At 63.3% G+C, this 27835-nt stretch overlaps 1 protein-coding gene and 1 long non-coding RNA gene across 2 annotated transcripts in view; both read right to left on the reverse strand.

Moving 5' to 3' along the window:
- Positions 1 to 2207: 2207 nt before the first annotated feature.
- Positions 2208 to 3601, reverse strand: LOC116570614. The gene is made up of 2 exons (XR_004277496.1): positions 2880 to 3601; positions 2208 to 2791 (listed from the first exon to the last, which is right to left on the reverse strand). It is a non-coding gene; the product is annotated as an uncharacterized LOC116570614 (long non-coding RNA).
- A 564-nt stretch (positions 3602 to 4165) lies between these two features.
- MLLT1 (MLLT1 super elongation complex subunit) overlaps positions 4166 to 27835 on the reverse strand; it is a 63169-nt gene continuing 39499 nt past the window's right edge. The window contains 12 exon segments of the mRNA XM_032307910.1: positions 4166 to 4924; positions 5098 to 5169; positions 5383 to 5454; positions 5765 to 5864; positions 8100 to 8116; positions 8118 to 8165; positions 8167 to 8187; positions 8189 to 8211; positions 10117 to 10204; positions 14285 to 14839; positions 18806 to 18931; positions 22525 to 22668. Of these exon segments, the coding sequence (XP_032163801.1) occupies positions 4796 to 4924; positions 5098 to 5169; positions 5383 to 5454; positions 5765 to 5864; positions 8100 to 8116; positions 8118 to 8165; positions 8167 to 8187; positions 8189 to 8211; positions 10117 to 10204; positions 14285 to 14839; positions 18806 to 18931; positions 22525 to 22668 (1395 nt within the window). The 3' untranslated portion in view covers positions 4166 to 4795.

A 27835-nucleotide genomic window follows, 5' to 3' on the forward strand; every position in this document is an offset into this window, starting at 1 on the left:
CAGGAACGGAGTGGCCTTTTGGGTAAGCGGAGGAAGCACGGGTTAGCCCGTGACCGTGACCGGGGATGCCCGGCCTCGTGTAGCTACTGCGGAGAAAGAGCTGGGGCCCTGCCTCCTGGCAGGACGCGCTCCAGACGGAGCAAACGGAGCGGTGAGAGCGAGAGCAAGGGAGGGAAGAAAAGGGAGGAGCAAGCATTGAATCGGTGGAAGGAGCCTGGAGAGCACTCGTAAACCTTGTATCATGCTTGACCGGGAATAAGCACCCGGCGGCGCAGGGAGAAGCGGGACCAGGACGTCCGGATTCCGCGTGTTGAGGGCCGCGGGCCGCGCACAGGACGGAAGGGCAAGCGGGGAACTCTGGGCCGCGCAAGAGCCACATCTCATGCTCCGAGAAGAACACGCGCGGGGGCACAAGCAGGCTGCCGCCCACGAGCCCCCTAGGAAGACGGGCGGGTGAGGCCCGCGCTGGTGTCCCCCTACCCCCACCCACCACCCCCCGAGACCCAGTCGCGCCCCTGCCCACGTGCAGCTGTGCGCAGCCACGGAAGAGGAGCAGGGGGAAACCCGTCCGGAGCCCGCCGCAGGGCTAGTGGTGCGGGTTAAGGTGCACCCGCACCGTGTAAGGACGGAGCTCGCATGTGCGTTCAGGAAGGGGTGTGCGGGCGGCCGCTGTTTGGGAGGGAGCGCCGTCCTGGCCGGGAGCGGACCGCGGCTCCCGAGGGACGCACGAGAAAGTGGACGCGGAAAAGCAGCAGGAATGAGGGTCACGTGCCTGTGGAACCGGCAGATTCGTCTGGAGTCATCAAAATAGACATTTACGACGTAAGATTTGGAAATATTCAAGGCAAAAGCATTGAAAGGGGACAGAGACAGCCTATGGATGAAAGAAACAAATCACCAAAACGTTGTGCAACTGTTTCCAACTGAAAGACGAAAAGGAAACTTTAAAGGCACCAGAGACCAAAGCCTCAAAGGGGCGAGAGGCTGGAGGGCTGACTTCGCAGCCGATCCAGCGGGAGGCGGACGGCCCCAGAGCGGCCGCAGAGCCACGGCAGAGTGCGGGAGAAGAGCGCGCGGCCGCCCACCTAAGAGCTCCGCACCCCGTGGAGACACCTTTACGCACCAAGGATGACACAGACTTTTTTCTTTTTTTAAGGAACTGAATTCCCTGCCGCTAATGAGAATTCCTCAGGACGCCCCCCCCCCTCGCCCCCGCGCCCTGGGGCCAACACATGTGTGCAGCCGCGGGAGCACGTGCCTGGGCTCAAGTCTCACAATGGGCCTACGTGCTGCGCCGCAGGCTGGTGGCTCTCTGGACCACTCTGTCCGCCCCGCGGGGACTCCGGCCGCAGCTCCCGCGCCATCCAAAGCTCGGGAAGAGGCCCTGTGACGGTTCTCCGCCCTGCTGCATTCTTGGCCCCGGGCAGTCAGCCCTTCAGTGTGTGGTGGGGCTCCACGTACCCTGGGAACCCCGGGGACCCTCTCTTGCTCTCTGCCTCCTTCAGGAGCTCAGAGCAGAAACTGCTCCAGGGGACTTGCACAATCTTTCTGTCGTGGTAAAGACAGGGCGGGGGAGCCCTGATGTTGGAAGCAGAGTTCTGGCCAGACCGAGAAGGCAGGCTCCCGGGGACCCCGCGGGGGCCCGCCACCTCCCTCGCAGCTGCCGTGGGCAGAGTGGCCGGGTGCCAGCCTGCCGCGCGGGGCACTCAGGGACGGAGCTCTCGCAGGGCGGACGGGGCTGCGTAGGTGGGGCCTGTGAGAACTCAGGCTGCCGCGGGGTCCAGAGCAAAGGCCGCCACGGACAGACCAGCAGGCAGGCCCCCCAGCTCGCAGCAAAGGAAGCTTCTCCACCCTTTTCCCGCCTATCTTGCCCCACCCCCATCTCTCCCATCCCCCATGCCAACCCGTCCCCCACCCCCCCTACACACCCATTCTCCCATATTGTGAAGTCGGGCTTGGTTTTCAATCCCAACCTTGCTGCCGGCTTCCAAGGAAAGAACACACCATCCAAAACAGGACCCAGGACCAAATTCTCCGCCACCATCCCTCTCCTGGACTTCTAGCGGGCCGCCTGCATTCCTCCAGGAGGCCAACCGTGCGCGCACTCCCCCAGCCCCACGCCCCCTGCCCGGGCTTGACGCCCACCCTCTCCCGCTCCTGGCTGTTCCAGGTGGAACCACGCGGACGCACGAGGCTCTCCATACAGATCTGCTTTCCCATCTGACTTTATTTCACTTTTTTTTTTCTATAAAACTCCTCCATAATTTCACAATTTAACAAAAAGTTTAAAATCCAGGACAGAAACAATCCTGTAACTTATTACAAACACGATTCTCCTTTATTCCTTTTATCCAGGAGTTGGTCTCGGGCTGATGAGTGTCCTAGTTCCTAGTGAGACACATTCTTTGTAAAAACCCTTATGGGTAAAAAAGGTATTCGATACCTTTTGCTTTCAGGTGTCGGTTTACATTTTGTTCAGGAGATAGCAAAACACAGGGATTTGCACTGGGGGCAGGGGGCTTAACACTAAACACGAGGCAATCACAAAGTGCCAGCCCCTTCCTATGGAAGCGTCCCCAGAGCCCTTGTAGGCCCAGCTGCCGGGCAGCTGGGGGGGGAGGGGGAGCAGCTGGGAATGCTGCAGTCAGGGTCAGGGCCCTGGGTGCCTGGCACGTCCATCGGTGGTCATGGGGCCAGCACTGGGGCCTTCTGGCCAGAGGAGGTAACTGAGAAGTGGGTTGGTGCTTCTGAAAGCCCCAGAAACAGCAGGAGGGGCCAGACACTGCTGCTCCTGAGGGCAGGTCGAATCCTGGCCTTCCTCCAGCGGCTTCCTGGGCACGGCCCGGCTCCAGAGCTGAGCGCCGCCCAAGCTGCCACACGGAGCTCGGGAGGGCCTATGGCCCTTCCCAGCAGATGCTCCCAAAGGGGAAAGACCAGCTCAGGCTCCTGGCTGTGGTCCCCAGCAGCCTCCGCACACAGAGGGCTGGGCAGCGGCTGCCTTCCGTGTAGCCCACGTCAGGCCGGTTCCTTCAGTCCAATGTCTTAGAGTTTCCAGAGAAGAAAGGTGCCCCACTTTGGAGTATTGTCGGCCTGCCTGGGGAAGGGGGCGGTGACGGCACAGGGCCCGCCACACAGGCCTGCCCTCTTCCTAATACCTCAAGGCAGTGGGGTCAGGAGAGAATCAGAGCAGACGACGAGGAGTCATGGCGGTTTCCTCTGCAAAGCTCCCGGGCCTTCCCAGCGAGTTCTGGGGACTTCACCAGGGAGGCTGAAGTCTGGGGGAGTCTTGGAGGCAGGGCTCCCCCAGGAGTGCTTAGGGTCTGCCTCACAGACGAAGCCACAGGGAAGGGGAGGCTGGCACTCCCCGCATCGGAGCTCAGAACTCGGGGGGGGGGGAGCCCACCTCTGGGCCCCACCCCAGTCCCTTGCCCCACGTCTCCTTCACGGCAAAAGTCGGGGGAGGGGGGTCGGGGGAGCCTTGAGTCGCGGTCTGGGGGAATAGAGGCTGAGCACACAGGGCCCCTGCCCCGAGAAGCCCCATCCCGGGGTGGGGGCTGGCGCCGCAAGGGCATCCTGGCTGGGAGCGAGGGGCCGACGTGGCCCTTGGAGAGTCTCAGGCATGCGAGGAGCTGGGTCTCTGGACCGGCGTGGCTCGCGGGGGTGGGAGGGCTGAGCCCAAGCCAGAGCCGTGTGTGCCCAGAAGGGCCTGCCACTGGCTGGGCCTGGCCACGAGGGGCTGGCTCTGAGTCCTGACACTCCTCAAAAAACTCCAGAAACTATCCCGTCTTATTTGGCAAAAGCTCATTTTTTCAAAGTTCGAAGACTCCGACAGCAGAAGGAAAAGGGTCCTATGGAAGGAGGAAGAGTACGAGCCGTGGGGGAGGGCGCGGGAAGAGTACGAGCCGCGGGGGAGGGCGCGGCCGGGCAGGGCCTGCGGCCGGCAGAGCCCAGGTCGGCGCCTGGAGGCGGCGGCCGGTCTGACCAGGCACCAAGCGCGCCCAGGCCCCTGGGTGCCCGCGGACCTGCTGGCCCGTCGTAGTGTTCGCCGGCCCCGCGCAGGGCCCTCCGTGCCCCGGGAGGACGACTCGTCCCCTCGCCTGGAGAGGGCCCGTGCTGCTCCAGCTCGGCCTCCGGCCCAACGACCAGACCAGTGGAAACGTCTTAACCTAAAAGTCCCGCCGAACTCACCCCCCACCCCCCACGTGCAGCGCTGCCACGGACACGCACACCCGGAAGCCGCTCTGGTACCTACAGTGCAGACACACACGCACACTAGAGAGAACTATACAGAGAGTCCCAGCACAGTGAGAGCCCGCGGGGGGCTGCGGCCCTCTGCGCTCCTGGGGCGCGGGGGGAGTGGGGGGGGTGTGAACCGTTCGGGGAGGCTGCAGGCAGTGCCCTGGCTGCTCAGAGAGGCCCGGGCAGTGAGACCAGGCCACACACCCCTCCTTGGAGCGAGGGCCCCACTGCCGGCCACCTTTCCTCCCCTTCTGAAGCGAGGCCGGTGCTGCCTTCAACACCCGCTGCTTTCCGAGTGGGGCGCAGGGGACGGCCCCTGCGTGTTGGGGAGCAGCGGCGCTGGCCGGCCCCCCCTCAGCCTCAGGGCTCCCGCTAAGGTGGTGGGGACGGTGGGCCGGGAGCCGACGAGGAAAGTGCAGCTGGCCGTGTGGGCCGAGGACAGGGCGGTCACTAAGGCAGTGCTGCGGGTGGGTAAGTCGAGAGCGGAGGAGGAAGGCGGGGCCCGGATGCGGCCGCCCAGGGCCCCAGCGAACAGGGCCCGGCACCCGGCCCGGGGTCATGTGGCCACGGCCTCCAGGTAGCTCTGCAGCTTACGCACGGTGGTCTCGTCCAGGGAGAAGAGATCGAAGTCGAAGGTGGTGTTGGTGACGTTGAAGTGGCCGGTCTCCTCGATCAGGTTGACGATCTAGAAGGTGGTGGCAGGGTGGCGTCAGGAACGGGGGGCGGTGTGGGGTGCCCCCCCCACAGGCTCTGAGAGGGGAGAGGAGTGGGGGAGGGGGAGGGCTCCCTGGGGAGGCATCTTCCGGCAACCCCCCGCCCGCAGGCCTCCCTACCCCTGGTGGGGGCGGGGCACCGAACCTGCTGCAGCACGTTGCGCTCCCGCAGGGCCATCAGCCTCCGGTGCAGCTCCACCAGCTCGTCCGTGTAGGCCTGGGGGGGTGGCGGAGTGGCGGAGGGGCGCTCAGCCTGCAGCCGCGCCAGCCCCTGCCGACAGCTCAGCCCACCCTGCCCGTGAGCCCACCCATCTTGGCACAGGGCCCAGGGGAAGAGGAAGGCCAGACAGGGTACCCGGTGGGAAAAGCACATCAAGCTCTGGGGTCCTGGGGTCCCCCCCCCGACACCTGCCCAGTCCCAGCCTGCCACCTTGTCATAGGTGCCCCTCTTGAGGATCTTCTCGGGCTTGCTGCAGGACTCTGGGCTCCTCCGGCCTGACGCCTGCGGGACAAACCCGCGTCTGCTCAGAGCTCCCGCCTTCCCCCCTCCTCCTGCCCGCAGGAGGCCCTCCCTTCCGTCCAGGGCCAGCCCATCCTGGCCAGCAGAAATCTCTCTGGGGTCTGGGGGGTGGGGGTGGGGAATCAAGCCTCAGCCTCCAAGTCTTGGAGAACCACAACCCAGGAGCAGGCCACAGGCGGTCCCTCGGCCCTGCATCCAGGGTGTGCGGGCTGAAGCAGAGACCTGATCACCCAACAGACCCCCTTCTCCTCCTCCTGACTGGGCCACCCGGGGCTGCCCCCCGCCCTCTTACCTTGTTGTTGGGTGGGGGTGGTTTCTTGGAGGGAGGGGGCTCTCGGCTGGGCAGGCAGGAGTCGGCGCTGTTATCACTCTCACTGTCACTGAAGCTCAACCTGAACACAGGACATGGCTCCGTGTCAAGCCTCCGCCACCCACTGTTCCAGGGACCTGGGCTGCTGCCCCGTGGGCCTGGCGTCCACCCCATATTCTCGTTTCCGCGCTCCCCTAAATCGACTTCACTCAGTTCTAGGCAGCTACTGCCAATAGAAAGCAGCTCCGCTTTCCAAGCACAGAGCCCCAAGAGCAGCGGGCCGGCACCCTGAGAGGCTCGGCGGGGGGTGGGGGGGCGCAGGGCTCCTGGGTCGGAACCCAACCCGAGGGTGGTCTGCTGATCTCGCTCCTGGGCTGGGTTCTGCTGCTGGTGGCCGAGCACGTGGAGCTGCGGCGCTCTGGACAGCAGGCCTCCCCTGTCAGGGGCACGGGGCAGCCTGTCCTGGGGATGAGCAGTCAGGCTGTCTCAGAGAGAAGGGCGTGATGACTCAGGGTTCAGAATCCCCCACACGCACGAGCCTAGAGCTACGTCTTTCTCACTCCGTGTCTGCACTAAACGTGCCGGCCGCTGTCTTTAGCATTCCCCAATCTGTGGAAGCCCAGGACGCAGGTGTGGAGGGAACCCATCCGTGGGCCAGGCACACACAGCACCCTTGAGAAGACTCTGTCCAGGACCTCCGGGCCCTGAGGACACCCCAGGGCCGACCTGGGAAGGAGCAGCCCTGCAGCTGCGGCTGCCTAGCTCCTCTACCGCACCGCTGGTCCGCAGCTGCTTTCTCCCACTGCCTGACACAGGCCTCCCCAGGGAGCAGTGCGAGAAGCAGCAGGACCCACAGAGGCCAGAACCGCAGCCCCGGGGGCTCTGTTCTCACTGCCCTGGGGTCAGGGCTGTCCCGTCCTTGGGAGGGTGGCTGGGCTCCTCCCACAAGCAGCACCCAGCCCCCGGCCCCCAGGGCCCTGCTCTCTTCAGGGCCCAGAGGCTGTTCTCTCCCCAACTCCCGCAGCTGCGGGTCCCCAGGAGCGAGGCAGGCGGGCGGGCCTCCTCGTTGCCCGGGCAGCACACGGCGTCAGCCAGGCCCAGGCACAGCCCCGGTGCCCCACGCACCCTTCAGTTCCCCTGCATCTGTGGGCCCCCCCTCCACAGCAGCTCCCCACAAGGCAGACAGGACAAGGTGGGGTTCTGTCAGCTCATCCCAAGCAGCCACAGGGCCAATGTGGCCCCTTTCCCAGCGCTCCAGAAGGCCCGACCTTCCACGTCCGCCCCTAGAAAAGGTACTTATGCACATCTGGTCCCTGTGCGGCTCGGGGAGCCTCTCAGGAACAGGGCCACGTGTGTGAGCGCTCACCGCCCCCCCCACCCCGCTCCCAGTGCCCCCCCCACACCCTGCACCACACCGGGCAGGGCAGAAAACACTGCCTTCGGTTCCTTCTGGCCTGGATGGTCCTGACCCACCCTTGGCCCAGCCCCATCAGCCCCATCCACCCTGCCCCGAGCCTGCCCGCCAGAGCACAAGCCCCTTTCCAGCCTCCCTCGGCCGCAGCTCTCAGGACGGCAAGGTAGCCACTGCGACCGGCACAGCACCACTTGAAGCCCCCGTCAGGCTTCCCTGACCCTCGGGGGTGCAGACTCAACGCCCAGCCTCTCCGAGACACGGGCTGCTGACTCCCGGGTCCAGCCGATCTGCTGGCCCAGCGCCGAGGCCGACACCTGCCCTGGGCTGGAGGCTGACAGCACACAGCCGTCCTGGAGGCGGGCTTGCTCCAGGGATCTGCGGGTACCCAGTGGAGGAGCCTGGCTCACCCTGCTCCGAAGAAAGGACAGACGTCACCTTCCCCAGACCAGCGGGCAGCCACAGCATCTCCCCCGTGCTGGGGTGTCCGCAGCTCCCCAGGAGAGTTTTCAGTCCGTCCTCACCCTGTGCCACCCATGTGGGTGGGGGGGGGAGGTGGCCTCCTGGCCCCAAAGCAGAGGAACAAGCCCCCCTCCCCCCGAACCAACGTGTAGCCTGGACCGGGACTGGCCCCGGGCTGCCGGGCACTGCCTCACTCCCCTTCTCTGGTGGTGCCTGCGCGTCGTGCCCTCAGCACCCCGCCCTTCGGCCAGCCGGTCCGCCTAGAGAGCCTCAGCCTCATGGAACCCGAGCACGCAGCCCCCTAGGCAGGCTGGGGGGGGGGGCTCCACGGACGCTGCCCTCCTGGCCCTACCTCCCCAAAGCCCCCCAACTGCAGCAGAGGCAGGTCGAGCCACCCCGGGTCGCCCTCACGCCCACCGGCTCGCTCCCCGCTGGCCCGGGCACCTGGAATCCCTCCCTGGCGTTCGTCTTGCCAGAGGCCTCCTCGCCTGACGAAGAGTCGTCCTCGTCGGGACTCCTCGGATTGCAGGTCTCTCCACCATGGAGCGCAGGGGGCCTTGGGGAGCGCAGCGAGGGAGAGAGAGGAGGGCGCAGAAGGAAGATCAGGGCTCTGCCCGGGACCCTGCAGGGCGCCCCTGCACACTCAAAGGCCACATGGAGCTTCCTGAAACCATGACCCCAAAGCACAGCCATGCAAGCCTGCCTCGGAGGTCCCCTCCCGCCAGAGTGAGGTCTGCCACCCACCCCTAAGAAAGGCCCTGTGGCCACCCCTTCCTGAAGGACCCCGTGGCTCCTCTGCCCCCTACCTTCCTGGCCCTGCTCGCAGGACTCCGGCCCCTGGCCCTGCGCACAGGCCTCTGGCCCCTGGCTTTGCTCGCAGGGCCTCTGGCCCTGGTCCTGCGCACCAGGTCTCCGGCCCCTGGCCTGCAGCAGGACTGCAGGGCCCCTCCATCACCCAGGCCGATGGGCAGCCCTCCTCTGCTCTGGGTGCAGGGAGCACAGCCTCTGCCTAGAGCCCCAGCAAGCCAGCCCCGGCCAGGGAGGGCGAGGCAGCCAGACCTGGGGGCTACAGCACCCTCCCGGGCTGCCTGTGCCCCTATTTGGGCCTGCCCAGCCCTTCGGCAACCCCCTCCGCTGCTCTGGGCCAACCGTCCTCTCCCCTCTCCAGAGGCTCACAGTTCCAGTCCCCTACAGACGGCATCTTGGTTTATATTCCTGTTACCAAGGCAACAGAGGGACACAAAGCCCTCAATTACCTTGGTCACATGATCCTGCCTGGGCAGGTTCCCCCTCCCTTCCCCGTAGATAAGAACCCTTGGAGAGAGTGTGGGCTTTGAGCATCCCAACCCCCACTCCCCTCAGCGACTGCCGTCTGAATTCCAGCCCAGACCCTCCCCCCACCCCAACCCCCCCAACCCCCTGCACATGCTCCAGTCCCCAGCTCTCCCCAACCCTTGAAAAAAGATTCAAGACTGTGGGGGCAGGAAAACCTTGGCCCCATCCGCCAGAAGTAATGCTTCCGGTCTGAGGGTGAGCCCCTGGCTGCCTTCTCACCTCAGCACCCTGCAGGCCAGGGGCCCCCAGGCCCACTCTGCACCCGAGGAAGGCCCTCCCTGCTCTGAGGGCAGCCAAGTGGGACTTTGGGCTTCTCCCCCTCCAGCCTTCCCAAAAGGGACGCAGGGAAAAGGCAGAAACGCAGACTCCTGGGGTCTGAGCCTGACTGTCTCCCCCTGCTGCCACGAAAGAGCCGTGCTAAGGTGGCCGTAGGGATGGGTGTGGGGGCCAGGGGGGAAGGGGGTGGGGGAGGGGTGAGCACGGGGTGGGTGAAGATGGGGCAGGGGTGAGGTGAGGACGGGGTGGGGGGTAGGCCAAGGAAACGCAGCCTCTATCTGCTGGGGGCAGGGGCACTGGCTAGGAGGGGTGTCTGCTCAGGGGTGGGGCCCAAACGAGGAACGGGCCCCTCTCCAGAGACCCAAGGCCATAGGCAGGCAAAGCTGAGGCCCCCCCTGGAGACAACACCAAGGACGGAAGAGCCGGAAGAGCCGGAAGAGCCCCACTTCTCACGCCCGGCCCCCGGTTGGGGGGCGGGGGCTGCTTCTGTGTCGCTCTTTAATCTGGACACCCTGAGCCTCCACAAACCTATGGACACGCGTCTGGGGGCCTGGTCTGGGAACGTCCAGGGCCGGGCTCCCCGACTCTTCCTGTCACCCGGGGCCTTCCCTATCACCCGCCCCACGTGCGCGCCCGCGACTGATTCTGGCGTTCAGACTTGGGGTGCGCGGACGCTCAGGTGGGGAGCGAGCCCCCATGCAAGTCAACGGTGCGGAGAAGACAGTCGTGACGTCCTCCGGAGCCCAGTCCCCTGAGCCTCACTGGCTCCAGGCGGCCAGGGGCTGCCCATGCACAAGAATACTCCGCGGGCGCCGAGACCCGTCCCCCGCCCGCCCTCCACACCACGCACCTTGACTGTGGTTCTGGGAAGGCTCGAAGTCCGAGTCCGAGCTCGAGTCGGAGCTGGAGCTGGAGTTGGACGGGCTCGACTGCGCAGACTTCAGCCCGGGGCAGTGGGGATGGGCAGGGCAGAGGGAGAGAAAACAAGAAAATCTTTCAGTCCCGAGGGAACGATTGGGCAGCACATGCCCTCTGGATGCCGGAGCGCCTGGCCAGTCTCCACCCAGACCCTGAGGCAAAGGGTCACCAAGGCGCCAGAGCCCAGAACCCTTGGCCTAAGGCTCACACAAGCTCTGGGTCCCCCTTTGTCCCAGGACACCAGTTTGCATTCAAAATACAACGAAGGGACTTGAAATTCCTAGCAGTTCCAGGACAAGCTGCAGGCCACACGTCCAGTCTGTCCATCCCCCGGGGCAGGAGGACAGAGAACTAGTTAAGCTCTTAATGCTGTGCAAGTGCTGGCGGTGGGGGGCGGGGGGGGCGGGAGCGACAGCGCGTCTGTGGTGGCTCATCTCTTTGTGGGCCCTGCCCTCCTCCGGCGGCGGCACGCGCTGGCTGGTGTGGGCAGTGGTCCTGCGGGGATCAGCGGAAGGGAAAGGTAGGTACAAAACCCATCTTCTCTCTCTCCCCCCGTTTCCTCACAACCCATCCCAAGGCTGAGGCATGACCCAAAGCGGTCTTCCCGCCACGTGCTACCACCCACAGTGTGCCTGAGCGCGCCATGAGGCTGTGTGCACGTGACAGGCGGGTGAGGCCACGCTGAGGCCACGGTGGACCGGAGCCGGACCCATCACGCTAAGGCGGTCACAGCCCCTCCTTCTTCCTCTTCCCGGGGCCAGTCGCCCCAAGCCCAGACACCAGGGGGCAGTAAACGCCAAAGTAGGATTGGTTGGGGGGGGTTGGTTAAGATACTTGTGAGCTGCACCTGCCCTGGGGAACACAAGCAGGGGACAGGAGCCTCTGGCAGATCGGAGGCTGCATTTGTTCCCGGGCCCTTGGTTTCTGCCAACAAGCTACTCCAAAAAGGCAGCCCAGGAGGCCGTGGGCCAGGGGCACGGGTTCCAAAGGGCAGAAGAGCAGAGCCTGCAGCTCAGGAGGTCAGCCTTGGCCCAGAGCACCCCAGCGTGCAGGGTCCCCAGCAGGCCTGTCCTCGGGACAGGGCCTGTCCAGCCCTCTCTAGCCTCTGGGGACCCTCTGAAGGGAGACAGCTTCAGCACCAGGGACCAGGCGCCCCCCCCCACCCCCCAACACACACACCATCACAAGGAGGGAAGAGGGGGCCGGGAGACAGGTGTAGGCAGCCCGCAGTGCCTGTTCAGTCCCAGCCGGCGCCGCATGAGAGGCCCTGGCCTGCCGCAGGACAGGACAGCCCCTCGAGATGACCCGTGGAGTCAGGGCAGCCCCCAGCCCGAGGAAGGGGCCCTGGGAGGGCCCAACTCCTCCCTCACCCCATAAACCCACAGAGTGATGCCGGCTGCCCAGGCATAGGACACTTCTCCCCTGACGAGTTAAAGAAGTTTTTTTCTCTACAGGTTAGCACAGCCCACCGGAAGCCACTCTAGGCCTTCGCGATGTGCGTAGCCCTGCGTACCCCCTCCTCACCCTCCTTCCCACCAGCCAGTGATGTTCCCTGGGGAGCCCTCGCTGGGAAATCCAGCCTAGACAGCCATCAAACGCAGACCAGCGAAGACGTGCGACACACACCAGCATGACCCCCAAACCCCAACAGGCCTAGAGCCAAGTGGCCCCACAGGCAGACCCTGGAGCTCTTACCCTGGTGCAGGCGTGCCAGGTTCAGACCCTAGCTTTCTCATCAGCACCTCTGCTTTTCAGCCTCAGTTTATCTATGAAAGAGCGACTTTGCTGGTCTTTGCTAAAATGTGTGTCTGTACTAGATGTTAGCACACCGAGCTCGAGGTCAACTGTGCCACTGACCTCTGAGGACACAGGATTTGGACAGGACTGGGCCAGGGGCGTGGGCGGGAAGGGCCGAGCACTAGACCGGGGTGTGGCAGTGCCTGGTTGGGTGACTCAGGTCAGCAGACTCTGGATGTGGGGAGCCCCCAGGGACCGGCCTGGGCCCCGTGTCAGATAGGCGAGCACTGGTGTTGTCCCTGCCAAGCAGCGAGACGCCCTTCTCAGGAGAACTTGTCCCTCTTCCTTCCACGCCAACCCCAAGGGCAGGGGAAGGGAACCGAGAAATGGTTTCAGCGGAAAGAACCTAAAGAAGATGCAGGTCAGAAAGCGCACGGGGGCTCACTGTGAGCACTGCCCAAGTGTCCCGGCCCTCAGGCCACGTGGAGTGTCCAGAAGGAGGGTGGAGGGCCACCTAGGGCATGACTGGATGGGGGCCACTGGCTCAGGAACCCCAGGGGCCAAAGTGACTAGAGAAAAGCCACCGGAGCGACTGGGGAGCTGGGCCCAGGGCCACCGACAAGGAGCTACCCGGCCACCTCTGAGGGCTATGGGGAACGGCAACTCGGGGTCCTCACACGGTCAGAACTTTTGGGTGCTGGTGCCTCACACAGCCCCCAGGGTCAAGGGCTGGGGAGGCCCGTGTCTGGAAGGCTAGCCCGCCTCCTCTATCAGACACCTGCACCTCACTGCGGTCCCAGGGTTGGCAAAAGCTCGCGAGTCACACCGTCTGGCGTCCTGTGGGTGGTTTGAATCTCACACATGCAGGGACCTCCAGCAGCAGAGCCTTGTCATTCAGAGGTCTCTTGGGACATGGGAAGCTCTTCTTTAGCCAGGAGAACCCCCAGGCTTCCTCAAGCAACTCCAGCCTTGGGACACAGTGCCCAAGGCCACAGACCCCGGATGTCCAGCCAGCCCATACAGGCAGCCACCCCCAGGGGCAAGAAGTGCCCCACATAGCCTGCCCACATGACCACGCCGGGAAGGCGGCCTGAGCACCAGCAGCAGGTCACCGTGTGCCGATCAGGGGCGGGGGCGCCACCTCTCCCCCACCGTGCAGGTGCGCCAGCCGTGCACCCGGAAAGGCCTGGCCTGAAAGCAGCTGAGGAGAGGAGGGAAGGGCACGGGCGCCCAGCTGCAGGTGCCGGGCAGACGGAGGAGGTGGCAGCCGGAACAGCTGCTACCAGCAGCCAGGGAAGCTCCAGCCGCCAAGTGACCTCCCGCTATGGCCCGGGACTGCTGGGGGCTTCCAGAGAACAGGCCCCGTCCCGGGGGGCTCCAAGGTCACTGGCAGATGGAGGAATATGGGGCACACGTCACTGACAGCTCTGTGTGTACCCCTAAGCCAGCGGGGCGCATGGTTACCCACGGGCCAAACCGTCGCCCCAAGCCCACACCATCGCCTCCAACAGTCTGCCCCCGGGAGCCACTCTCCAAGTCCCAGCAGAGCTCTGAGCGGCAACACCAGAGGCAAGGCTTCTGCCTCCCAGAGTGAATGAGGATTTGGAAACACAAAAAGGCAGTGGGGGCAGGGACGGGTGACACGAGATGGGGGTCATCAGTCACTCCTCTAGCCAAGCACCTGTCCTCTGACCCCCAGATGCCACACAGCAGCGGGGAGAGGGGGGCCGCCCCGGAGGCCCCTGGGAGGTCTGGCTCCCCAGGCAGCCATCTGGCTACCGGCTGCCCCACGGCTCAGCCGTCTCTAACGGCGACCTTCAGCGCTGCCTAGAAAAACTGCTGCGGCAGGAGCTGCAAACTGCGCACACGAGAGCAGGTGGTCAGAGGGGAGGGCAGGTGGGGAGGTGGGGAGGCCGGGCGGGGAGGCCCAGCGGCCAGCTGCAGTTCGCAGACCAGAAGAGCAGAGGAAGACGCTCAGGGATGCCCCAGGAGCAGGGGGAGCGAGTCTCCAGACGGAATGACCCTGCGGTGGCCAGGGAAGTCGCCGCGGTGACCCATGATCGGTCCCCGAGACCCTGGCCCGTGCAGGGAGCTGTCCACAGAAGAGGGCTCTGAACCAAGCACCAAAACCCTTCTTCCCTAAGCACTGTCTCTAGCTTGCCTGACCGGAGGGGAAACTGAGGCTTGGAGCGGTGTGGAGGTTTGCCCAAAGCTACAAAGAGCAAGTGGGGACCCCGGCCCCCAGCCTCCTCATGTGACCTTCGGGCCGACAGGCTTCAAGCAGCTCAGGTTGAGGAGAGAGAGGGCTGGGTGCGGGGGGCAGGAGGGGGAAGGAGGGGAGGGCGGGGAAGGCGCCACCTCACCTCTGTCTTGAAAGAGGCTTCGTCCTCCGAGTTGGACTCTTCCACCTCTGGGGGCTTTTTGATCTCCCTGGGCTCACTCTCGGTCTTGACCTTCTCCCCTTTGGCGCTGCCTTTGTCCTTGGCTGGCTTTTTGTCCGAGAAGGAGGAAGATGAGGTGCGGGGCGAGGTGCTGGGGGCGCTCCTGGACCCCTTGGAGCTGCTCTTCTTCTGCTTTTTGGCGCTGGGCTTGGGGGAGTCGGTGGCGGCTGGCCTCTTGCTGGAAGACTTGGGGGGGGGCGGGGGCGGGGGCCCGCCCTTGGGGGACATGCTCTCCAGTTTGGTCTCCTTCAGGGCCATCTTGGGCTCCTTGAATGCGGCCTTGGCCGGTGGGGCCTTCTCTTCCTTGGGCGGCCGGCCTTCGCCCAGCTTCCGCGCGGCGTCCTTGGCGCTCCTGGCCTGCTCGCGCTCCGGCTCCTTGGACGGGGCCTTGCCCTCGGAGTCCTTGCGCGGCCGCTCCCGGTGCTCCTTGGCGGTCTTGTGGGTCTTGCAGGCCTTGCTGCTCTCCCTGCTGGCGTCCTGAAATGCCGGGCAGGAGGGGAAAGACACGGTCAGATGGCATCTCGGGGCCGCCCTGCTCCGCCTCCCCCGACCCCTACAAAGTATAATCCACCTGATTCAGACTCAGCTAGAGAAAATCTTCCATAAAGCGAAAAAGTAAGGCAGCAGGTGAGAGTTTTAAATGGAGCTGTCCCTTTAAACTACTAGGAAGTGTCAGCAGGTCCCGGGCGACTGCAGGCTAAGATTCCCCTCTGAATTGAACTGACATTCCCTGAGGGATTCAAGAAGAGCACACGGTGAGTCAGATATGAGACAGGCAAGCCACATCGACCCGCTCCCACGCCGGCACTTCGCAGCTTCCCCGTGGCCCAGGCGAGTGGAGACTGCGCGTGGTGTTGGGGAGGGGCCGGGGGGGCACCAGCAGGCAGGCACCCCCTCTTCTGTCCCCACACAGAGCCTGCGCGCCTCCTGCCCAGTCACCCCCACCCCAGCCCCTATGCAGACCCAGCACAGCTGTTCTTTGACCCCCATGGCCAGCATTTACTGAGCACCTGCTGGATTCCCAGGCCCTGTGCGGAACAGCTCCTAAACCTCTCGGAATCAAAGCCACCTGGGCAGTGTCTCTAAAACACGTCTGACTCTTGAGTGTCCACCTTGGAAATTCAGAGGGTTGAGGGTGGAGCCCAGACTCTAGCATTGGTCCACCAGGTCACGGAGCTCCCTCTGGGGATGGACGCAGAGAGGGGCCCTGAGCCGGGCTGCTGAGAAGGCTGGGCTGGGGGCTCCAACCCTGCACACCTAGGCTTCCTCTGAACGAGGGCAGGTCCACCTACCTCACTGGGCAATGGCGCAGGGCCCAGCAGGCAGCAAGCACTCAACCGAGAGGGGGCTGCGGTCACTGCCACCAACCCCCCGCCGCCCTGAGCAGCTGGCGCAGTCTGCAGGCAGGAGCCCCATGGGACACCTTGTTCGGGCTTCCTTCCTATCAAAACCCCCCCATCACCCTGTATATCTGGGTACGCCAGACAGGAGCCCGCTGCGGTCAGCTGCTAAGGGCTCCGGCCCACTCAGGCAGCCAGGTGCATAGCGGAGCCCCAAGGCTCTGCAGAACGAAGGACACCAGGAAACCAACAGAGCCAGACCAGAGGGTGACGTGCACCACGCAGGCAGCCACATTTCACCGGTTCACCCCCAGTGCCAAGGGGACAGCCTGGAGCACGCAGGAGAGGTCAGGAAAATCCCCAGCAGTGAGGCCCCTGCTGCTCCCACAGGCTGCCACGGGACCCTCCCAGCAGAGAGCCACAGGGACAGAAGGCGCAGCCTTGACCACCTCTGATCCACTCGGGTCGCCGTCTTCTTGCAAATCGATTACCCACATCAGTGCCAGAGGTTCGGGGACAGCCCCACATGGCCATGGGTCGCTGCCACCTCCCTGGAGAAACACCGCCCAGGGGGCTGTGGCCCCAGCTCTTACGTCACCAGGGCCGGGGGAAGGAATGCTCACAGCACGAGCCCCCGCAGCCCGTCTAACGGGGCAGCCCCCCTGGGCCTGGCTCGCATAACGGGGCTCCCCACCCCGCAAGGTGCTCCCCCAAGGAAGGAGGCAGGAAGCAAACTCCACACGCCACTCCAGCCTCTTCCTGCAGGGCCCATGTGCCTGCTGGGGCTGCACGAACCCATCCGAGTGCCAAGAGGCGGGGCAAAGCAGAGCCAACAGGCACGTTGGCCGGCGCCTCCAATGTAGTTTCCGTCATGCCACCTCCCAGCTCCCCAGCCCCGAGCCCTGGGGTCCACCCCGCCTCCACAGCCACCCTTTGCAGCAGCAGCTCTTCACCCGGGGTGGGGAGGCTGCACATGGACCCCCAGATCATGGGCTCTGTGAAATCACACACTAACTCAAGCATAATGTAGATATTCCCAGGCGTAAGCACTCATCACAGTCATATTCTCAAAGCTGTTAGTGACCCCCAAAATGACTAAGAACCAAGCTTTAGAGAGAGTCAGTTGGGCCAAGTGGCTGCCATCAGACCGAGGTGCAGGTGCCCATGAAGCCCCACGTGTGTGGTCCAGGGGAGCTGCCGGGCGGGGGCCGGAGGGCACCACCCCTATGGGAGTGTGAGCCTCCCAGGATCCCACCCCGCTCCCAGGAGGCTCCGATCCCTGCCTGGCAGGCACCCTCTATGGACAGAACCATCAGGGAACCATCTGCAGAGGGCTGCAACAGCCCGACTCTCCAGCAGTCCCCAGGCCAGTGGCCAAGGTTGTACAAGGACCCAAACCTTCCCCCCAAGCCCCCTCTGCCCAGAGTATGTGGCCTGGCCGATCGGACCTTTTGGCTCCAGGCTGCAGAGAAGCAATCTGGGGGAGAACAGCCAGTGCCCAAAGGAAGGTCCTCAGCCGGACAGAGGCTGGCGCAAAGGCTGTGCCGTCCGGGGAGGGGAGAGGGAGATGGCCGGCTCAGAAGCAGAAGGCTGCAGAGCCACCAGCAGAGAAGAACCTGCCTTTGGCTGCCTAAGAAACCCCCGTGCAGGTGCCTCCTCAGTCACAGTGCCTGAGGGGAGAAAGAGCCTGGGGCAGGGATGGGGGGGGCGGGTTGCGCAGTGAACACTGCTCCCCGCCCCAGACACGCACTTCTGGCCTGGGGGCTCCTGGGGATCTCAAAGACCCTGGCCGAGAGAGGCTGCGAGCAGCCCTCGCCGATGCAGCCCTGTCAGCCCCGGCGGTGTCCTGGCCACTCAGGAGGGCATTCCCTCGTGGTGTCCGGGTGGCTTGCAAGTGACACATACAGAAGAAATGTTAGTTCCTACTACTCCTATTCCGCAGAGCCCCAAATAACTGTGGATGGCTGAGAGAGAAGCCACCAGATCTTCTGCAAGAGTTTCTCTTCCTTTTCCCCTCCACACGCGTCAGGGAAGGACAGGCCCGGGGGGCCAGCAGGGGAGAAAACCCCCGAGCTGCAGCCGTGCCTGGACTCCAGCCACACACGTCTGGACCGCGTAAGTCAGACAAATCCAGGATGTCAGAAACCCACTGGCCTTGTGGAAAGTGCCAGAAAGACCCCGCCTGGGGGATGCAGCTCTCCTCCCGGGCTGCTGACAAGGAGAGCTGTAAGACAGGCCGAGAGCTCCGCCCAGGCCACCTGGGGCGCCCCAAGCCCACAGCACCCAACAAGTGAGTGAAGCAAGAGAAACACGAAGACGCAAAGTGGATAAACCCGGGCGGTCGGTGTGGGAGGACAGGCAGGTGCCCCGAGCGCCCGAGGAGCTTGACCTCCGGGACACAGAGCCCCGTAGGCAGCTACAGGGGAACAGGACGCACTCCCGAGCTTGTATACACATCGGGACCCTATCCGAAGGGCTCCTTAACAGTTCAGAGAGAGGTCTCAGGGAGGCACAGTGCCACCTGCCCAACAGGACTGAGACAAGAGACAAAAATGCTTCTTCTTGGGGGAAATGAGCCTCCTCACCACACTGTCCCACCTGGCCCTTCCCCTAAATAAGCAGTCTGCGCTGAGAGCTGCTCCCAAAGAAAGAGGCCAAGCCTGGAACAGTCCGGGGAGGAGGCACCCAGCCCCGGCAGATGGGGCATTCAGACCACGCTCAGGAGGCCTGGGAGCTGGACGGCCGTGGCTGTCGCGCAAATGCTCTGTCCGTGGCCCCCAACCACGTGAGACTCTCAGGGTCCTGGCTGAGGGGTCCTAAGGCCCACGGACACAGTGGGAGCAGCGAGGACGGGGCGGGCTCCCTGGCCTTAAGAGGAAGAGGGCAAAGAGCCTGCAGTCCCGCAGCTACCCGTGCTCCCGCAGGCGCTGACCCTCCGCAACGGCAGGCAGCTGCCCGGTGGAGCCGAGCGCTCCAAGAGGAAGAAGCCAAGGGAGCGAGTCTGGGAACGGAAGGTCCAGCTCTGCAGAGGGGGCGCCCTGAGCCCAGGACCCACCACTGGGCCCCAGCGCTCCCACGTGACTGGGCCTTCCGCCTCACTAACCTTGGAGCCGTGGGACGGTTTGGTCTTCTTGGGGTCAGAGAAGGCAGAGAGTGGAATTGTGGGTAACATGGGGTAGTCGGGGCTGGGCCTGGACACCGTTTCTGCTCCTTCGGGCATTACCATCACCTAGTGATAAAGAAGAGACAGACCGTTATCAGTGAGCAAGGAGGCGGGCTGGATTTCTGACCGGCAAGAGGAAGTCAGCCTTCAGGAGCCTGGCCGGAGGCTGTGGGAGCGCCTTCTGGCGGAGGAGCAAGGAAGGGCCGGAGGCCACTTTTCCCAAAGAATCAAAGGCTTGTCCTCCACGAGGGGCTGGGGGCTGAGTGCTTGGAGCGAAGCGGGCTCGAGGCGTAGAGCGAAGAGAAGCCAGGGTCCCAGGATGGCTGGGCCCTGGTGCGGCCGCACGGCCTCTAGAAGGAGAGCCCAGAGCACGGCAGACAGGAGGGCCAGGCCACGAAGACTGGCGGAGAGTGCCGAGAAGCACGAGAAGGCAGCTGTGGCCCAAGCTGACCTGCACGCTGCGGTTTAGAAGGACCAGAAGCACGGCTTGGAAAGGCAAGAGGCCAGCCAGACACCCACACTGGGCAGCCGTGCGGCAGAGCGAGCAACTGTGGATGGCCGGGTTCCCCATCTCCGGGGGCTGGGGGGGTTGCGCCCTCCTCCGCGGTCCAGCAGGTGGAGGTGACCGAACCGGCAGCATGGGAGGCAGAGGCAGGAGGGAACTGCACAGGGGTGGGAGCAGCTCTCTGCAAAAGCCGCAGCACGAGCCTGCGGGGGAGAGCGGCGGGCACCCGGCTCGGTCAGCCGACTGTTGCCAGGAGGAAGGGCCTGGGATCCTGCCGGGAGGTGCTCCCAGGAAACACTGGCCGAGTCCAGTGCGGCTCCCAGGCTCCTGCCGCACCTGCTGAAGGAGAGAAGGCTCGGGGCAGGTCGTCCGAATACTGACACTACACGTTAACATGACCAGCGGCCAGCCACTCAGAGGGAACCTTCCAGCGAGCGACGAGACAGAACAGAAGAATAGAGCGCACAGTGGGAAAAAAAAAAAAAAAAAAAAAAGGAAAAAAGGGGGGAAAAGCATTTAAACTCCATAGAAAAAGCATCATTAATAAACTTGAGCACCTGGGGTTCCTTGACCAGCCAAACCCTTCCTCTGAGGAGGCTGGCATCAGGGGCCACGGGGTTGAAAGCAGCACAGCGAAGCCCCTCGTGCCCCCGCCCCGTGGCCCCCGGCTCCCCGGTGGCTCCCCACAGCCTGTCCGAGCACAGTACTCTGGCCATGGCACCCGGAGCCCAGCAGAGCAGCCCGGGCCGCGGGCAGAGCCCCACGTTCTCAGGCCGGCAAGGACTCGCCGGACACAGAGAAGCAACTACAACCCGACGCAGCGGCACAGACAGGTCCCAACGCTCCTGCACTCGCATTTCCCGCCACGCTCGCCTTCAGGCCTCTTCCTCCCCTTCTCTGACTGTCCCGGCCGGACGCGGCTCCCGGACAATGCAGCGGTCACCTCTGCTGTCCCTCTCCCCCGTGACAGCCGCCTCTGACAGAGGTCAAGTGAGCCAAGAGTAGGCCTTCCGCCTCCGCCGCCGCACCCGACGGAAATACAGACCCTCGGTCGCAGAAGGAGCTTCTATTCCGTGCGGCTCAGCTGCCGATGGGGCGAGCTGAGGGGTCGGGCCTCTGACCACCCAGCAAGGAGCACAGCTCGTCTGGCCACGGCTGAGCAGGTGCCCGCAGCTCAGGCGAGGGTCACGGGGCTCCGGGAGACCGCCGGCAGAGGGGCGACCAGCAAGGCAGAGCTCACCAACCTATGGGCCGGCTCACGACTTTGGTTTTCTCGGCACCGACATCAGCTCAGGCAGGTCTGAGGTCACCTGCCACAGGACGGCAAATGCCAGCCCCAATGGGGACGCTCTGCTCAGAACGGCACAGGAGGACCACGACTCACGTGCCGGGAGCTACTATCCTATCCATGGTTCCAGCTGCCCTAAGACCGGAGAGCCCTGCTTTGCTATCAGCCCAGGGCAAGCCCCAGAGGCCTACAGCCCCGAAGGGTGAGAAAGTTCCTGACCAACCACTCAGTTCTCCAGGTGGCCCTCGCTGGAGTGAGGAGCACCGGGCAGAGAGCACCGTGCCAGGCTCTGCCTCCTCCTTCCGCGACCGGCCCTTCCCAACGGCTCGCCGGACCCGCACTCCCAACCTCTCCCCGTCGCCGCCTCCGCCCTCCAGTTTTATATGGTTTGATGATGCACATCGAGCCTTCATCTCTTCTTAGCAAAGAAAACCTCCTTACGCAGGGGGCAGCGGGGGACAGTCCCTCCGGGGTCCCAGAGCTCTGGGAGGCCAGGAATGCTAAGCACCGTGTGCCTCCCAAAGCCAGGCTGACTACGCAGCCTCTGGGAGACATGCTCTGGGAGCGTCCGGCTACAGAAAGTAGGTGGCGAAGCCAAGCTGGGGAGCAGCCCGGACCCCGGCAGCCCCACCCACTTCCTCAGCTCTTCCAGGACGCCCAGGCAAACTTCAGGACACATGCCTCTGTGAACGGGTTCCAGCACCTCCCTGTTTGTTCCCATCAGCCGTCACGTGCTCGATGATAATCACACACTCATTTTTTATAAGGAACCCGGCAGCACATAATCAAATTCTCTACCATGAATAAGTGAGTTCCTTTATTAAAAAAGAAAAACAGGGGCACCTGGGTGGCTCAGTGGGTTAAGCCTCTGCCTTCAGTTCAGGTCATGACCTCAGGGTCCTGGGATCGCGACCAGCATCGGGCTCTCTGCTCGGCAGGGAGCCTGCTTCCCCCTCTCTCTTTGCCTGTCTGCCTACTTGTGATCTCTGTCAAATAAATAAAGTCTTCAAAAAAAAAAAGAAAAAGAAAAAGTGTAAAAGCCCCAGCTGAGTCGGAAAGAACTGTTCTGGAGGCCTACAGAAGCCCAACCAGACTCCTGTGCTCCGGGGGGGGGGCAGCTGGGCCCACCATTCGCACCTGCGCCCTCCTGGCTGGCGGCTGGGCAAATGCCCAGCAATGCTGGGGTGCCAACGGGGGCTCTGGGATGCCCCTCGTCCTCAGCCTGGCCCTCCCTCGGCACACATGGTCCAGCCTCTCCCAAGGCACCCCTCCTCCTCCACACCCAAGCATCCCATCCATGCCCAGCACCCCTCCTCCGGTTCTCAGCCGTGCTCCCCGCACGGGGCCACCACACACGGAAGCCCAGCCTAGAGGTCTGGGTTCTGAGAGCTGACGCCTCTGTTGGCCTCCCTCGGACAAAACCGCCAGGCAAAACGCATCAACAGGGAACCCCACAGGGAGCCCCCGCTGTTTCCACAGATGACGCAGTCCCAGCCCAGCCTTGCCGATCTGGTTCAAAGCCGGCTCCTGCGCCTCGCCACGCTCACAGCCTGGCCCCACGCCCGTTCTCCACCCTCCTTCCCATGGAGAAAGATGCTAATTAACCACAGTCAACCAGGAAACTCTGTGGGTAACTAGTCACTAGTCGTTCACAGCGGACAACGCCCCGGCACCGACTCGGGACACCCGGATCTGACGCAGGGCGGCCGCCCCTCCAGGTCTCGGGCACCCAACGACGCGGAAGAGACGGGCCTGGGAGACCCACAAGCACCCCAGCACCGAGCTTGCTGCACACCAGCAGCCACGCCGCAGCCACGCTGGAGCGGCCGGCGCCCCCGGCGCCCATCTGAGCAGGGGCTCACTCACCCCGCCAGCCATCAGCAGCTTGTACCGGAACTCAATGGTGGGGTTGTTGAAGGTGAGCTTCTCACAGCGCAGGTGGTTCACGGGCGGGTTGCCCTCCAGGTTCAGGAACAGGTCATAGGTGAAGCAAACCTTCCGGGGCTCCTCCTTCAACAAAGAAGACAAGGAAGTCACCTCAGAGGGGCGGGCAGGAGGCCAGGGGGACAGCCACAGGACACACGCCCCGCCGGTGGCCTCTACCCACTCCTGTGCCAGGGCTCCCCGTCTCTCCCCCTCAAGCCCTTATCTGCTTCTCTCGTGCGCCTCCTTCTCTATTCCGTTATCCAAAATAACTTAACTTACTATTTGCACTGCTCCCAGCAAACCAGGCTCCACGAGAGAAACACAGACCATGAAGAATGATGTTCTCAGATGGTTACTGGAAACACTCCTGCTGGTGGAGAAGCCCCTCTCTTTCGACCCTCATGGCACCCATCAACAAACGGAGAGACCGAGGCTTCGAGACTCGGCTGACGAGTGGCAGTACAGGGTCCTGAGTCCAGGCTCTGAGGCCTGCGACCCCACAGTCTCCACCCCGTGCTCCCTTCCTGGTGCAGTGGGGGGCAGCTCCAAAGACGTCCAAATGGCCGACAGGCACACGAGAAGATGCTCGGCGTCACTGATGATCGGGGACAGGCCGATCCGAACCCCGAGATCACACCTCCCAGCCCCTAGCACGGCCACTCTACGAAGTGGGAAATCTCAAGTGGTGGCAAGGACGTGGGGCACGGGCACCCCATACATGCCACTGGAGCGCACCGTCCCTGCCCCGTGCCCACAGCCGTCACTCCTAAGGGCCGTCGGGGGGCCCCTCCCCACGTTTACTTCAGAGTAACCGCCCCATACGCCTCTCCTGATACACAGCCAAGAGAAATGAAAACACGTTCAAACAAACACTAGTACATCCGTGTCCGCAGCACAGCCAGATTCACCACAGTCCAAAGTGGACGCAGCCCCAGTGTCACGACGGATGAAAGTAACGTGTCCCTCCATGCACGGGTGCATCTCTCAGCCACAAACAGGAGTGAGATGCCAACAGGCGCTGCCCGGGGGGACAGACCCGGAGCCCACGACGCTCAGACGCAGAAGGCCACACGGTGTAAGTCCGCGTGTGTGACACGTCTAGAACAGGCCCCTCCATGGACGGGAGGGGAACTTGTAGTTGTCAGGAACTGGGGCCTTAGGGATGAGGAGTGACTGCTGGTGGGGATGAGGCTGTTTTCTGGGGTGATGGAATGATCTAGAATTAGAAGACTGATGGCCACGCAACGCTGTGAATATACTACAAAACCATGGACTTTGGACGCTTTAAAAGGGAATTTTCTGATACGTGAATTGTAGGCAATTTTTAAAAATGCTCTCCAGCAAGAGAGAAAACCTAGGAGCCGGGGTGCTGGCGAAGGGGCTCCCACTTCAGGATGGGGCAAGCAGGGCTAAGGAAGAGAAGCACGGAGCCCCCACACAGGCATGCCCACGTTCTTTTTTCCACCCTTCCCTCTACCCAGACCGGCAGGGTCACAGTCCTGGGGGGCAAAGGGAGCAGAGCCCGGGGCCGAGTCTCATTCCTGCCACTCTGACTGCAGCCAGGGCCTCGGGCCGTCTCACACCCTTCCCCTCCTCCTTGGTCTCCCTGGCCAGCGTCGCACAGTTTATGTGAGCCATGCTGGGTTCTTTGAGCTCTGATGGGTGGGCGACACCTGGGCGTGGGAAGCCGGCCTGCCCTGTGCCCGTGTCTGAATAAAGGGGACAGAAGTGGGGTCCTGCAGTTGTGTGTGGACAACTCACCCCCTTCCCCACCCCCACCCCCCATTTAGGCCACAAGGACAAGGTGCACCTGTTGAATGAAAGAGACACAGACTCTGCCTTCTGGGACCTCAAGCCTGTACAGAGAAGACACGTAAAGAGGCCTTCCCAAGGCAGTGCCAACCAGAGAGGTAACCCAGGCCTTGTCGTCCCCCCAGCAGCCCTCAGGGTCAGCAGGAATGGTTTCCACCACCCGCCCATCTAAAGCAGACTTGGAAACTGTTCCGCGGGCCTGGGGTGGCCATGTGGCCTGGTCTGAGAGATGAGGGGTGAGGAGGTCGGCCTAGGGAGCGCTGGCCTTCCCAAGTCAAACACTCAGTGTAGAGAGGAAGGCTCGGCATCACTCCTCCTCCTGCCTACGTGGAGGGTTGGCAAGCCCGGGAAGGGTGTGCGGGCGAGCCATGGGGATCTCTGCTCCAGGGCCGCTGGCCGGCAGCTTCCAACTGCTCGCTACGGAAGAGAAAGAAGCCCCCATATCAAACTCTACCGGACCCCTGAATGCAGCTCACGCCCCCCTCCCCATGCCTGCACGGTTCCTGCCGACCTCGCGGAGGCGCTCGTCGCAGCGGGGCGGTGTCCCCACCAACCTGGGAACCCCTTGGAGGCAGGGGTGTGGGGACCCATTCTGCACTCAGGACATTTTTGTCCAAGGAATGAGGCGTTAAGATAGGCAAGAGCAGAGCACGACCCAACAGTGGGGGTGGACAGGGGGCCACCTTGAAGGGTTAGGGTTAGGGTTAGAGAGGGGCCATGAGTCAGTCAAGAAGGGGTTGGGGGGAAGCTGCACAGACCTTCCTAGAGCCCCAACAGTCCAGATGGCTACAGCTGGAGAAGGAGGGATGACCGCACTGGCAACAGGTGACCTGGCGAGATGGGCCGTGGCCACATCCTGGGGGCAGAGGTGTCTACAGGGGGATCTGGACTCAGAAGGAACAAGCCCAGGGACGCCTGGGTAGCTTGGTTGTTTGGGCGTCTGCCTTTGGCTCGGGTCATGATCCCAGGGTTCTGGGACTGAGCCTCACGTTGGGCTCTCTGCTCGGCGGGAGCCTGTTTCTCCCCCTCCCTGCCAGCCCCCTGCTTGTGCACTCTCTCTTTCAAAAAAATAAAATCTTGAAAAAAACAACGGCAACCCTTAAAAAAAAAAAAAAAGAAAAAAAGAAAGAACAAGCCCAGATCTGTGTCTCAGGAAGCCAACACCCTCTGGCTTGTAGGATGCCACTACAGGGGGCACGGTCTGAACCTGGCAAATAAAGGGAGGAAAAAAACCCCAAAAAGCACACACACAAAAACCACATCAAGCATTTGTCCTGCCTTTCCACGAGGTAAAAACACAGAAGATCCGAGAGGCAGCCTGCACAGGGTCTCCGGCTACTGCATGCGGCAGGAACTTGAGCACCGCCATTCTGTCCTCCTAATGGGTCAGGGATCGGGGGCGCTGTGCACCCACTACGGCCAACAGCACGAACACTGGCCACAGACGAGGCCATCGCACCGCCTCCCAGGGAGGATTCAGTTCCACATTCAAGTTCACGTTGACTGGGAACACACGAATCAGAGGACGGTGCTGGATGACAGACAGCGCGCACAGAAGCAACAGAGCCGGTGACACCGAACTACCCAGCATACATGGGCCAGTTTCTTCACATGTAAACTGCCGAGAGCAGCAGTGGTAGAGGGAGGCCCTTCCCTTCTTTCACACCTTCTCACGGGGCCCACTCACGAATCACAGCACGTTGGTCTTACCTGTAGATCCTGATTCAAACAGGAAAAAAAACTTTCCACACTGCGTGTTAAGGAATTGCTCATCTGTAGGGGTGATACCCGGTATTATTATTTATTATTGAAAAGCAGTCGTTGTCTCTTAGAGACACGTTCTGAGACAGGGACAGGTGAAATCACGACGTCTGGGGCTTGCTCCAAAATGACACGGGCTGGACAGACTGCCCGCCGAGCGCAGCCACATGCCGTAAGTGCAGGAGCCAGGGGACGGCGGGGCGGAGGGTGGGGGAGGCTTCCTAATGCCCTCCTCCTCCTCCACAGATGTTTCGCTATTTCCCTGGAAATTCCATGAGGGGACTCAGTGCAAAGGCAGCTAATGGCCTCAGCTTGGTGCTGAGGAGAAAGGGAAGCTATCGCTTTTACCAGAAAGAGCTCTAGGCTGTAGGAGGTCACCTGGGAGACCCGCCAGACGGACAGTGACTGAAGCCACAGGATCTGCCAGCAGGAAAACAGGAGCTCACGGGGCTGCGAAGGGCTGCTCTGTGGCTCTAGCTGCTGCACACAGGGGTGGAGCAGAAGGCCTGGGGCCGAGCCCGCCGTGCCCGGCATCTGCCGGCGTCTACCATGGCCAGGCACTTTTCTAAGCACTTAACACATGCGACTGCTTCATAGTCCAGAAGACGGATGCTCTCAGTGGCCCCGTTTCGCAGGTGAAGAAACTGCACAGGTGGACGAGCTGCCTGGAGCCCCACGGGCAGCCCACGCTTGCTGGAAGCCCTGGCCCCTGGAGCCAAGCAGGAGGGGCACTTTAGGGCTCTCCAGAGCTGGGCACACAGCACGTGGGCCGGGTGGAGGCCTTCCCCGAGCACCCGCCACGTGTCCGGCTGCTGGCAGCCGAGGTGTGCATCACAGCGCACTGAGAAGGGCTGACCAGAGCTCCCTCTGGGTGGAGACCTCTACCCGGCCTGGACACCCCTGACCCGGGCAACCAGCCAGCTTCTCGGGAGACGCAGGCGGCACGGCAACACCTCCAAGAGCAGCACCCAGTTTCAGGGTGTGCTGGGCCTGCAGTCCGGAGAGCAACATCCTTGTCCTCTCAGCCAGACCCTACGGGTGCCCCACTCTCAGCAAAGGCGGCCGAAGCTGGCCTCCCACGTTCTTGGCGCGGGCCACAGGCAGCCACCCACTGTCCAGGATGCTGGCCCCGGGCCAGCGTGTCTCTCCAGACCCAGCAGACTAGGACGCAGAGGAACCGGACAAACTGGTGCCAGCGCCCAAGCTGACGGCGCGTGGACTCATCCACCACGTTCGGGCAGTCCAGGCCATGGGAGCCCCGGCCACGGCCCACGGTCCACCGCCCACCGCCGTGGGGTGGCTGACCACACCTAGGGTTTCAGCTGCTGCCTCTCCACCACCTCGGGCCATCCTCTTCTGCAGCAAGGTGGGCTGGCCCTGGAGGACCCCCAGGCTGGCTGCCCCACCCCGTGTGCCCCTCAGAACACACCAGCTCGGGGCGAAGTCCGGGCCATCTGGGCCCTGCCCGCACTTCGGTCTGCCATCCCTGTTAGAAGGCCTCAGGGTTCAAAAAAATAGTTAACTGTGAACCTGATCGTGGCCCTGTATCTACCTGCCAGCTTACAGGGCTGTAGTCAGTAACCACCCCATGGGACAACCATACAGCTTCTTAAAGGCTTTGCAAGGGGGAAAGAGAGAGCTGCAGAGAAAAGCGAGATTTACAGAAGCTTCAGAAATG

This window comes from Mustela erminea, chromosome 1 (genome assembly GCF_009829155.1).
Source record: "Mustela erminea isolate mMusErm1 chromosome 1, mMusErm1.Pri, whole genome shotgun sequence".
Taxonomy (NCBI): domain Eukaryota; kingdom Metazoa; phylum Chordata; class Mammalia; order Carnivora; family Mustelidae; genus Mustela; species Mustela erminea.